A 12113-nucleotide genomic window follows, 5' to 3' on the forward strand; every position below is an offset into this window, starting at 1 on the left:
GACTCTGAATGTGCTGGAACGAGACACAAAACGACTTTGGAACACTGCCGCGATGTGACGTCTTTACGTTTTTCGAGATGCATTGCATCTCCGATTTAACCCGGCATAAATAGCTGCGTCTGTCAACCTGCTGCGCCTGCCGACCAAGGGTCTCTCCGTGCACAGCTACACACACCACACTGCGCTTTTCGGGACCTCGTTTCGGTGGCGGCTGGCAAACGTGAATCTAGAACCGTGTCACGGAATAAGAACGTAAAAGCCAGCAACTTGCATCTCATCCGAGAGATTGAGTGGCTCCACCCGTCCAACTCCAGCCATTCATCCGTCAACGCCGCCGGCCCGACCCGACAGTCCGGATCCGTGCCTTGGCATCATCAACCTCAGAGTCAGCCTCAGCCTCAGTCTGTGACTGTCGACAACACGAGTCTCCTCGCAAGCGCCCAGGATTCCGACTGGGGTGCTTCCTAATCACAGCTTATTAGTTATTTGAGGGCGTCGCGGTTTGTCTCGTGACCAGTCTCTTCCAGTCCCGTGTCTGAACCGGCGCCCGCAACAACAAGCCGAGGCAAGCGGGCAAGTTGTGCAAGCTCAGAAAATACAAGAGACACACTGGTTTTTCTTTTCGATGCTTTGGGCAGACCGAAGTTTAAGGCAATGTAATGGGCTCTTGGCCCGCAAAATGGCCACCAAGCCTAGCTTGCCGTCTGGCTAAGCGGAGGACCGGCATGTTTGCCAAGGAGGAATCAATCAAAGCCCTCATCCCTTGTGCATGGCTTTGGGGACAATCTTTCCTCGCAGTGGGTTTCTCGTCAGGGTGTTTGTAATGATGAAATGTGCTCGGACTAAAGTTTCATTCACGTAGTTGAGTCGGCTGTTGTGTCTGTCTTTCAAGGCCATGGTATTGTTGCTTCTTCTCGTGTTTCTAGGACCTGTATGTACATGCTCAGCGTAGAGATGTCACGATTCCAAGGAAACACCTCATCTTGATAACTCGAGTAGCCCAGGATACGGCTGAACGATACCAATGGCAAATTGCATGATGGCCAGACCCTTGTCCGGCTTACATGTAGCTGGGGACTCAATGCCAGCAGTGCATTTTTGGCTCCGCATCGTCATTTTCTTCTTCACTTTAGAGACCAAGTTTGTGATTTTGTCTCCGGGCAGGCGCTATCTTTACCCAGTTTTCCGGTATCCATCCACAGACTAAACGCTCACTCCACCGAAAGAATCGTGCAATAAGGCTTTAACAATGCTGACCTGAATCTTGTAGCCATGCCGGCAGAGGAGCAAACACGGCCGTTGCGAAGGTGCAGTCAATTCAAGGAAGTCTTCAGGGGAAATCTCCCCGCCAGAAAGAGCAATAATGAAAATAAGCCCCCGCTCACTCAATACTCTCCTTTTCATTAAAACAAAACAACTGTCTACTTCGGGTTCGTTTATTCCAAGATAACATTATAGCTGTAAAGTACCCAAAGTACCCAAATAAAAGAGATGCTATAAAAGTTAATTCACCATTTAAGCCGCTCGATGCGTATTTCAAGTAGTATCCTTTCCTTGAAGCATATCAGAGGCGATTGACGAAGCCTTGAACATTGCTTGCGCAGATACCAAAGACCCCTCGCTGGGCAGGGATCGACTGGGCATGCCTTCTCGAGGCAGTGCAATAGGCAAGCTCCTTGGCACATGTTCCCGGGGCTCAGGGGCTGACAGTGAACATCCTGTAGACAATGGCTCGGTTCTACCGGGCCCTTATCTAAAGTTTCCAATAACCGAAGTTGAGAATTTCGCCCAAGTGTGTGACACATCTCTTGGTCCACCACGCCGGTATTCAACAACCACGGGCGATCACGGCGTACACGAGAATGGTGTACCTCTCAGCCCGTATCCCCAGTATGCAAACGTCTGCAAACAATTATCCTGCAAATAAAGGGGATACGGTCTTGATCTATGCAGCCGGAATTCAATAAGCAATACTGGACGTCATGTGGATGTGGACCGTGTACGGCTTGGAGCGAATCCTTGGCATTCAATAACCACAATTGAAAACTGTACAGACGAGGATAGTGCACCTCTCGGGTAGCGCTCTTCGCCTTCAATGCCGCCGGACAATAAATCCAGTGAAAGACGCTAGGTTGCCGCAGCGCAAATATGATGAGGCGCACTGGACCAGAATCGCTTGCATTGTCAGTTTACGAAGCAGCGCAGTAGTCGCCATCGCCAGTATCATTGGCGGTATTTACCTGCTTATATCAAACCAGCATCAAGTTGTAGTATTCTACATCACCGAAACCCTCGCGCGGCTCCTATTTGATTCAGTGTCCACCATCAGCTCTCTCTGTCCGTCTGGAATGAAAACGTTGCGTGACGCTTCGCATCGGTGCGCACTATGAGAATCAGGAATCAGGCCGCCTGGAATACAATGCCAACATTCCACTCTTTACCAGCTCAACGACTAGCCAGCCAAAAAGATGATACACCCATATGTCGTTCAAGATCTGCTTTACGCTGTCCAAAGGCTGCATAGCTGTAGCCTGTGCAAGTTCTGTTGTTATTGTGCTTCGTCACATTAGATAGAATAGGAACCTGGGTGTTTTTGCATGGAAGATCAACATTTATGCCATTTCGCACCAAGAGTATCAACAGCTAACACAGTTTCGCTCTAACCCAATTATTAACCCTAACCCTACGTTACGCTGTGTACATTCAACAAGATGTCAATACTTGACATACCACTTCCTTTTCGAAGGACGGAAAAAAAAAAATAGGAAAGACGCATGATTGATTGAGTCTAGAGTTTCACCGCATTTTTACAGCCGCTATGTGTGAAGCATTGTTTCTCATGTACGGCGTACCTTGGCCCAGATCATTTATCATCCAAGGCAATTTACTCACCCGCACTTTTGCGATGCATGCCTTCCAAGCAGAGCACCGCTTGTGTTTTTTCTTTATTTATTTTTTTCTTTTTTTTTAATAACACCTCTAATCTAGCCTCAAGTCGCCACCGCCCAGCTGAAGCCGCAAAACACACCCTCAACGCAATCAGGCCCTCAATGCTCAATAGCTCGACGACTTGGAGAGAGCACCCAAAACCCAATCAAGCATCATGAGCGCCTCGGAGGCGGCCGACCCGGCCACTGCCGAAACAAAACGCCGTCGGTGCGGCTCCTTCCTTCAATGTTCCTTTCGGGCCCACTCCACCCTCATGAGCGGATCAATCTGGTGGTGGCATGCATCGACCCGGCCGGGCTTGAAAATCTTGTGCCTGCCCATCCTATCAGCCCGGCACCTTGGCTGGTTTCATCACCCGGCCCGCGACATACACACGTACATACATACAAGACCTCCCGGCGCGGCTATTTCGACCGCAAGTTCCAGATTCAGCTCTCTGGCCGCTAGGATACACTGCAAGGCGAGCACGACGGCACCAAAAAAGAGGGGACGACGGTTCCCACAAGACGTAGGACTGCATTCGTAGGGGCGCCTTTATTCATCTGGCCACTCCGTCTTCCCTTTCGGGCGGTGCTGTATATCTTGGGCTTGGAATAGAAAACCAATCTCATTTTGCAGGCTCACGCTCCTCCCATTCCCCATCGCCGAGAAGAAAAAAGAATACACCGACCGTCCGCATACAACAGCGTGCAGCACAAGATGGCGCCGCAAAAGATCATCATTGACACCGACCCCGGTAGGTGACACAACACCACAGACGCCGAGGTCGTGTAGTTACTTTATTGTTTAATGGGCTAATAGGAGCAATTTCCAGGCGTCGACGACGTCATGGCCATGCTTTTGGCCTTGAGCGCCTCGCCGGAAGAGCTCGAGGTGGCCATGTTGTCCGTCACATATGGAAACGTTCCTCTGCAGAGGTGAGACATTGTCTTGTTATTATTGAGTTTATTCTTCTTATTCCTGTCCTTTTTTTGGTTTAGTGACATGTGAGACAGCGCAAACTAACAGATGCCAAGCTGTCTTCGCAACGTCGTCGCCATGTTCCACGTCTTGGAAAAGGAGATGGAATGGAGAAAATCCACTGGTAGAGCCGAGGGGTTTGAGACCATGAAGAAGAGCAAACCCATCGTTGCTGTTGGACCCGAACACTCCCTCGAAGACGACTGCTTGATGGCAGATTGCTTCCGTGAGTGCTGCGTCAGTCCAGAGACGGGAGACCCTTGTACATACTGACCCTCGGGGTTTGATGTGTCTTCCACCTTGGTGCCTTTATTGCTTAATTTTCTTTTTAATTCTTGTCTAAACTAACTCGACTTATTCATGACAGACGGGCTGGATGGCTTGCACAATGTCCACGAAGCACATCCCCACCTCTCCCCAGCCGAGACTTGGAAATCTCTCTTCCAAGCAGACGCAGTGGCAGAGGCTCACACGCACTCGCCCTTCTTCACACCTTCCAAGGAGCCTGCCCACAAGGAGATTCTGCGAATCCTCCGAGACAACCCCATTGACACTGTGTCCATTTGCGCCGTAGGCCCCCTGACAAATGTTGCCTTGGCAGCCGCCGAAGACCCCGAAACCTTCCTCCGGGTCAGGGAGCTCGTCGTCATGGGCGGGGCCGTCAACGTCGAGGGAAACATCACTCCCGTCGCCGAGTTCAACTGCTACGCCGACACAGTCGCCGCTGCCCGCGTCTATGCACTGACCTCGTACAACCCGACATCTACCATGCCCCCGCTTCCCGAGAAGCTGTCTACTCTCCCCGCATATCCGGAGAAGCTCTCGCGCCAACTGAAGCTGACCCTTGCCCCTCTCGACATCACCACCCCTCACCTCATCACCAAGAACTACTTTGCCGAGCGTATTCAGCCTTACATTGACGCAGGTAGCCCCTTGGCCACCTGGACGTCGCACTTTATCAAGGGAGCCTTCAGCCAGATCGAGAGAATGGAGGGCAATGGAAGCGAGCCTGGGCTCTCTCTACACGATCCCCTCACGATATGGTACATGCTGACTCATGATGACCCCAAATGGAAGTTCCCCGCCAAGTTGGAGGACATTCGTGTCGAAACTTCAGGCCAATGGACCCGCGGCATGCATGTCGTCGACAATCGACTCCGAAGTAAGCCTGCCGAGCTGGCGGCTTTAGCATCTCCGGATCCCCGTGATGATCCCAATGTCATCAACAACGACGAGGCTCCAGGCGACACGTTTGGCTGGCTGAGCGTGCTCAAGGGCAACCGAGTGAACCGTCTCGTCGAGTCTCCTGGCGCGGATATTTTCAAGGATGTATGGATGAAACGCGTGTTTGCGTAAAAAAGAAAGAAGAAGAAGACGAAGACGAAGACGAAAATATTATATAGAGTTTCAAGAGCTGCGTAATCATGCAGCTAAAAGTATAATGACCTGATGTAGCTGTTGGACTTTTTGTCCACGTTGCCGTCAAGCTCGAAAGAAGTAGCAATTTTCTTGCAACAAAAAAAAAAGACCAAATTCTTCAAGGTCGCCCCTTATTGACTCCGAAACGCCGCCTCATGCCGGTAGTTCCAATCATAAACACAAATCGTCGTCCATGTCGTGCCTCGGTACCTACTTGGTGCCGCCTGCTCTCTCTAGACATGTTTGATTCCGCCAATTTCTGATCCGTTCACCTCCGTCCAGTTGATGCTTTCGTCCAGGCCCTCGTCTATTAGGCCAACAGAGCACACGTTGTCGCCCCGTACAAGATATAAGCCAAGTGGGTGGATTTCCGATGGTTCGTGATCGTCCGTCTCGTGGATGACTCGTTCTTCCGTCCCGGTCAAAACCTACCACGCACAATGTTAGAGCTGCGTCATGCCACACCGCAGGGAAGGGCGTAAAAGGGAAAAAGTAAGGTGTCGCATACCAAATTGGTCGATTGGTCGCAGGCTGCGAGCGTACCGACCAAGATTCGCGAATCGGCCGTCACCACGAGGACCTTTTCTGTCGGTTGAGGCACGTCAGTAACGATGGGGTGCGGAAACAAGCTGCGTCGTACAGGAGAAGCACGAACTGTTCAAGTATCCTCCCAGAGTCGCCATATTTGCAGAATCCTCAATGTCGCAACGGGCAGACAGGCCGTGAGTGCGGACGAGGGGAGTGGTTTGGTTTGTGGTGGTGGGGGGGAAATGTATGCACCCTGCTCAGGTATCGTCGGCGCAGGGCAGCTTGGAGGTTTGCTCCCACAGGCACAGAGGCGCTAAGCCAAGTTGGGCGGGGTTTTCCAGTCAGCGCACAAAATTCTGGCGACGAGATTGAAAGTGTAGGGAAACGATGAACTCGAGACGCGCGAGAATCTTTGCTTGGCATTGGATCTCTAACCAGGTGGCACTGAGTGCATTCCATCTTGCGGCACGGGCTCGAAATACGTCGATGGAACGGAAAAAATTTGAGCAGACACTTCGATACAGTCAACCAAATGGCTCAACATCACGATTTTTCGCCCAAAACCCACACTTCCCAGATCCAATTCGACACTGACAATATCTACAGGCAACCCAGACACATGCACGAATCTTCCACCGGGCAGAGTACGTAGACATACTAGCCTAAAACTACACAATTCTGTCTCTGCCATTTTCTACGCCTGCATATCTTCCCATCTATGCCAAACATGAGATCTCCAGTCAGAGTTCCTTCTTCACCACACCAGACAAGCCAGCGCAAGCAATGAAAAAACAACGAGGTTCGCGTCACCTGGAGGCAGTGTAATACCAGGGACACTGTGGGCAGAATCATGTGCAAGCACAGAGGAAACTGCCCGCGGGCCAAAAATAAGAATAATCTAGATTGGTCTCAATAGAGACCTTTCAGAGATTAAACTGAAAAGAACAGATACTACACTTGATCTAAGCCAAAAGGCAAAGAGAGCTAAAGAAGAAAGGAAAGAAAAATTCCAAAAAGCAGGCGGGCAGTCGAGAATTTTATAGCTGATGTGGCGGGCGGTGTGATCTAGCGGGTGGCAGAAAGGCAGCCAATCAGGGGGGAGAGTCGTTGTTGCGGCGTGGCTGCCTGGTTTTGCCCCCCCCCCCTTTTTTTATGATTGATCGTGATTGGAGGGGGGCCTTGTGGCCTGGTCTGGATGGTCCCTACGGAGTAAGCTCTTCTAGTATTCCTCGTGAAGCTACCCTATGTATTCCCTGCTTGTCAACAGTTGCTCGCTTCTGATTCACATTTTGTTCACCACTCAAGTCATATTGAAATAACGGCTACGTACCTGGGTCCATAGACGACTTGTTATTGTTGCGCGTAGGTAACTGCACAAATACACATGTTTGGTGGTTTTATTGTGGCTACCTACCCAAATGCCTTCAACGGTTCCTCAATAGCGCCCATGACCATCCGTGACGCCGTCTCATGCTAGGTTATACATACAAAAAGAGGAAGCCTAAGGCCCTGCCGATATCTCCCGTGTTCAAAGCCAAATAAGTCTAGGGATTCAATTCTGCCCATAACGCCATCCAGGTTCAAGGAAGAAAAAAAAAAAAGACAAAGAACACCTCACTTAATCGAACACTCCAGCGAGGCACCCTAATCCTCCACCAGCTCGCCTTCGTCTTCTGATACCCTGGCACGCTTTTCCGCTCTTCCGCTCTCGACCGCCCCATCAGGTCCAGCATCTTTTCTTTTCATCGGTGACCTTGGCATGCTTCCATCCCCCCGATCAGCGCCATTCACCCTCGGTGCAGGGCTCCTACTGGGACTGGCTCTATCCAATTCCATGGGCGTGCCATTCGAGGAAAGCGTGTCAGGCTGGCTAAGCAGTGTGTCGGCGCGCCTTCGCGTGTTCTCCAAGTCGAATGCGGGCGACGGCAGCGACGGGTTCTGCTTTCTGAGCGGATTCTCCGTGTAGAACTGGCGCATCACCTCGATGGCGTTGGTACAGCGTTCCTCATCTCCATTCAAGTATCTCCACCACGGCTCGCCATTGATATCATCAATTTGTTGGTGCGTATGGACACTGGCGAAGAAAATGGCACTGATCGCCACATCCCGTGCTTCGATTAACAGAGGAATTGCCGTCAAACAGGCGTCGTTGCAGAAAGCCCAGGCAGCTTGTCGAAGATTCTTATTGTGTACAATGTCTAGTTGGCCGAGAAGTTCAAAGAGGTGCCGATACGGATTATCAATCATGAGATCAAAGGTCAACTGCTCCAGCATGATCTCCTCGTAGGTCAGTATGCTGTCTCGCCATCTCCAGTATTCCTTGCTTTGCTCGTCGATTTCAAGCTTTGCGTTCTTCTGGGCCACCTTGGCAACGGCAATGATGATTTCCTTTGTCTTTCGGCAATTCTCCTCAACCTTGTTGGCTAGGAACAGCGCTGTAGCAGCAATATTCTGCAAACCCCAAAATCCCGCCTGGTTAGTAACGAGCCACTGTTTTCAAGGCCATCACAGCTGGCCGCCGAAATTTGGCAGATGGAGCCGACTTACGTAGTGGTGTATACCGCCCTTCTCCTGCATCATGCTGAAGCGCATGAAGAATCTGTGAAAAAATACCCCGGCAACCCACAGGGTGATCTGGGGCAAGTCCAGCATCACGCCAGCTTGGTAGATGAAATTGACACCCTTTGCCCGCCGGAGCCTTTCCTCTGATGGCGGTAATCCGTCGATAATGCTGGGTGTGCTCACGACTTCCTCCGACGTAAATGACCATTGATTCGCCACCGTGCTTTGGCCATTGTGGCCGGACTGCGCGGGCGACTCTTCGTTGGACTGCGGCTGTGTCTGAGGCCGCGGAGGAGACGTCCGCGCACTATTCTGAGGAGGCGTTGGGGCGGCAGGCGGGATTTCTCGTCGAGGTACGGGAGACCGTGATGGTCCGTCGACTCGGGAGCCCCCAGGGAGGGCGGGCGGCTGATAGCCCTCGCGAGGCGGACGGTAGCGGTCTATGCTCGCCATATCCGGCAAGTTCTATGTCGGGAGGGTAATCCAGGAGGCAAGGCGACCTCGAAAAATCATGGAGAACCTCGTGCTTGTGGTCGAGATAGGCTTGCGTGGGCGCGGGGAGGGATCGACTTTTTAGTTGTTTGGTGGAGTGATGGAGGGTTCAGATGCCTCTTGGAAACGACAGGACATGACAGCCAGTCGCCGGTCAACCGGTCTGGGTACGGAGTAAGTTAACTTATCTTATCGGCCAAATTAAGAACGTACCCGGTCACCTGACCCACACCACCATGCACACGCCAAGCGTCTGGTTGTCCATTAACGCTATTTACTTCTATTACAGTGAAAAACTTCTCAGCGAAATAGGACTGGTGGGAAGAGGACGGCATCCATGTCTCATAAACTTCACTCAGCCCCAAGAGGTTTGCCATCCCCCGTCCGTTGTTCCGTTTCCAGTGACCGACAACTCACGCTTGAAGCTCCTGGCTGGAAGGTCATTACTTTTTTGCGTTTTATCATGCCTACCAGCGGAAATCCTGATTCGCATCTTCGAACAGCTTGATCTAATTGACGTAGTTTGCCTCGTCCTTAAGAGCAAACACTTTCTGCAGGTGTCAGCCATGTTGGCAATTAGAGCCCCCTCCGTGGCTAAGCACAGATATATTCCGCCGTCTACTTGCCATGGCATATATGAGCTTCTCTGGCGCTTTGAACCACAAGTTGACGGTGAAAGATGGACCAATAAGAAGTTTGGACTGTGTTGTAACTGTTTGCAGTACCGGCCCAGGAAGAAGATACTACTTTGGAAGCTTTTTGCGAGGAAGCATCGGCGGACAAGGAAGGGGAGTCAAGGCGGAATCATGGAAGCGTGCTGTGAATCATTGGTCCGTCGCATGATCAGCCCCGTGTCCGGATGTTATTGCAAGGAGACGTACGCAATCCTGCCTACCCAGGGCCAATGGCGTGAGGAGATGCGGCACCACTGCTATATGTGATGTCGAGGGAACTTTGCTGGCGTCAGTTGGCCGAACGTATACTCCTTGCGAGTCATGTTGCTATATCTTGACCACGATTTACACCCAGAGACTCAACTCGTTCCTGATATGCCTTTACCTCTTCCTTGAAGCCTGTCCATCATGCGTAACGAGGGGAGTAGTTGTAAGTGAGTGACGCCCCATCTCACGATGACAAGTCTCCCTAACAGTCTCTTCGTATTCGCGGCTTATTCGTTTAGGATCTTCAGGAATGATCACCGTGGAGTTTGTAGCCTCTGACGCAACATTCTCAGACACCCAAACCATAGTCTACCTGGTCAAGTTTGGCAGAACGGAGTAAACCTAGCATTACCCAGGGAAGCGCACCAGGAAGTTGTATGATTAACTGAGTCGCAAAGGCGGTGCTTGTAAAAATAAGGACAGTCATGACAAGGCCACATGGCTACCTTCATCTGTGGATGTATATCGCACCATTAATTCTGTGCACCTGGCCCGAAGACATGGTAGACAACTCCGTCACCAACAATCCACTACCAAATCTCCTATTACCTCTCGCACTTATAGAGGACTCTTGGCGTTATTTCCCCAGATAAACTTCTCCTTCTCTTTTATACATCAACGCTACACGATCCCCCATAGCCGGATCCATCGCCTCGTGTACTCGCCGTGGCAAGGGGTGCGGGCATTGCAACAAGTATCAGACCATGATACAGGACAACAGAACCGCATTGCCATAATCTTCATCGTGCCTCCCTATTGAAATTCTCTGTCGGCAATTCAACGGGATCTCCAGGCGTCTCTTGCTTGACTACATGATCTCCCTCAACCTCAACAATTTCCGGCCCGTCTATCTCTGTAGTCGGACTTTGGGCCTACCATCAAGTTCCGGTTTCTGATAACCCTCTGCAGCTTCAGCTGAAGCATCTTGATTTTGATTGACTTTTCTTCTCCGCCATAGCCAGCCTGCTAGCAGCAAGAGGATGACAGTCATGGCAACCCCAACGCCGATACCTGCCTTGGCACCAGTCGATAGCTGCAGGTCGGGTTCCAGAGTGTCTGTATCGGCGGGACCGATGTTGAAGGGGAGGAAGTAGCGCCGCTAATGCCGGTCAAGGCGATGAGGGATGTCGTAGTGGATGCTACATTCTCTCGAATGGTAAACGGGCTGCTGGTATAACTCCTGCCTTCAGCATCAGTCGTCACATTCTTAATTATTAATCTAAAACTGGTGCTCGAGAAATCCAGGTCCGCAGAAATAGTCCATCATTGATAGAAGGCCGTATTGCCACAGATGTCGAAATTCGTCCAAACGCCGTCACGGCCCTTTCGATCGGACTCGAAAATAAATGCCTTGGAGCCTAGAGTGTTTGGTCAGACAAGTGACTTGGACTAGTTCATCGTGTGCTCCCAGAGAGCTTACTAAATATCTTTTTCTCCCATCGAGGCATATCGGCCGTGTCATTACCATGGGCCAACACAATGTCGAAAATGTCGGTCAGCCTCGCCCCCTTCTGCACCGGTCCGCCACTCCACGTGATATTAAGCGATTTGCCAACATCAAAAGAACCTCCCGGACGGGGTACAATGATTCCCGTAGCTGGCTGGATAGCACATCAGGCACTCCGCCTCCCGGTCCGCCGCTCATCGTTTCGAGTACAGGTTGTGTTGTGGAAGACGTTGGTGCCTTCGCCACCTTACACGTAAGTAGAATTGTCGCGCCGGAGGGGATACAAGTTGGCCGGAAAACGATTTCAGAGCCAACAACACGGGGCGAGTGTGCGGGCCGTTGTTGGAAGCCTCTCACCAGCGGCCGAGGGTTCAGAGGTCATTGGCCGCAGTATTCTGAAAGGGTTGTGGTTTGGCAACAGAAATCTTGGTTTAACCGTTGTGGAACCGCGTGGCAATCACATGATGCTAGGCCAAGTGGTAGCATCTTGTCATAACTCAGATTGAGATACAAAAAGTTCTATATTAAAGATGCCATGAACAATTGAGCAATACAATGAATGAATTGCCTTTCTGGAGTATTCTTTGGCCAAACTTCGTGGCGTTGAGTCATCCACCGCTCGTGGGGTCGGTAGCTTCCGCTCTCAAACAGCAAGGGTTGGGCTGCTATTTTGGGATTAGCGTTGGGCTCTAGCGCAATCATCTCAACGCTAGTCGGGGGTTTGTGGGAAGGCCCAGGATGCCTGTGGAGACTTATCCGACGACCCGACTAAGGGGTTGAAAGTCGAAGCACGACGCTCCTCATCACCCTTGATC

At 51.2% G+C, this 12113-nt stretch overlaps 3 protein-coding genes across 3 annotated transcripts; 1 reads left to right on the forward strand and 2 right to left on the reverse strand.

Moving 5' to 3' along the window:
• The first annotated feature begins 3272 nt into the window (after nucleotides 1-3272).
• On the forward strand, nucleotides 3273-6271 carry J3458_003031 (uncharacterized protein). Its single transcript, XM_066117533.1, has 2 exons — nucleotides 3273-3866; nucleotides 3966-6271. Exon 2 carries the CDS (start codon nucleotides 4270-4272, stop codon nucleotides 5263-5265), a length of 996 nt encoding a protein of 331 aa, XP_065977319.1. The 5' UTR covers nucleotides 3273-3866; nucleotides 3966-4269; the 3' UTR covers nucleotides 5266-6271.
• Nucleotides 5562-6011, reverse strand: J3458_003032 (uncharacterized protein; the record flags this gene model as incomplete). The annotated part of the gene is made up of 3 exons (XM_066117534.1): nucleotides 5562-5756; nucleotides 5837-5913; nucleotides 5984-6011. The coding sequence occupies 3 exons, from the start codon at nucleotides 6009-6011 to the stop codon at nucleotides 5562-5564; spliced, it is 300 nt and encodes a 99-aa protein (XP_065977320.1).
• Nucleotides 6272-7228: 957 nt separating the features above from the next.
• J3458_003033 (uncharacterized protein) lies at nucleotides 7229-9046 on the reverse strand. Its single transcript, XM_066117535.1, has 2 exons — nucleotides 8404-9046; nucleotides 7229-8307 (listed from the first exon to the last, which is right to left on the reverse strand). Exons 1-2 carry the CDS (start codon nucleotides 8869-8871, stop codon nucleotides 7501-7503), a joined length of 1275 nt encoding a protein of 424 aa, XP_065977321.1. The 5' UTR covers nucleotides 8872-9046; the 3' UTR covers nucleotides 7229-7500.
• Between the last annotated feature and the right edge of the window lie 3067 nt (nucleotides 9047-12113).

The sequence above is a fragment of the Metarhizium acridum genome (genome assembly GCF_019434415.1).
Source record: "Metarhizium acridum strain ARSEF 324 chromosome Unknown scaffold_13, whole genome shotgun sequence".
In the NCBI taxonomy this organism is placed as follows: domain Eukaryota; kingdom Fungi; phylum Ascomycota; class Sordariomycetes; order Hypocreales; family Clavicipitaceae; genus Metarhizium; species Metarhizium acridum.

Bases quoted from the DNA above. Each gene is read 5' to 3' on its own strand.
- J3458_003031 (XM_066117533.1), top strand. From the start codon at position 4,270: ATGACAGACGGGCTGGATGGCTTGCACAATGTCCACGAAGCACATCCC.
- J3458_003033 (XM_066117535.1), bottom strand. From the start codon at position 8,871: ATGGCGAGCATAGACCGCTACCGTCCGCCTCGCGAGGGCTATCAGCCG. The intron at 8,308-8,403 runs GTAAGTCGGCTC...TGGGGTTTGCAG, and splicing joins AGGGCGGTATACACCACTAC to AATATTGCTGCTACAGCGCT.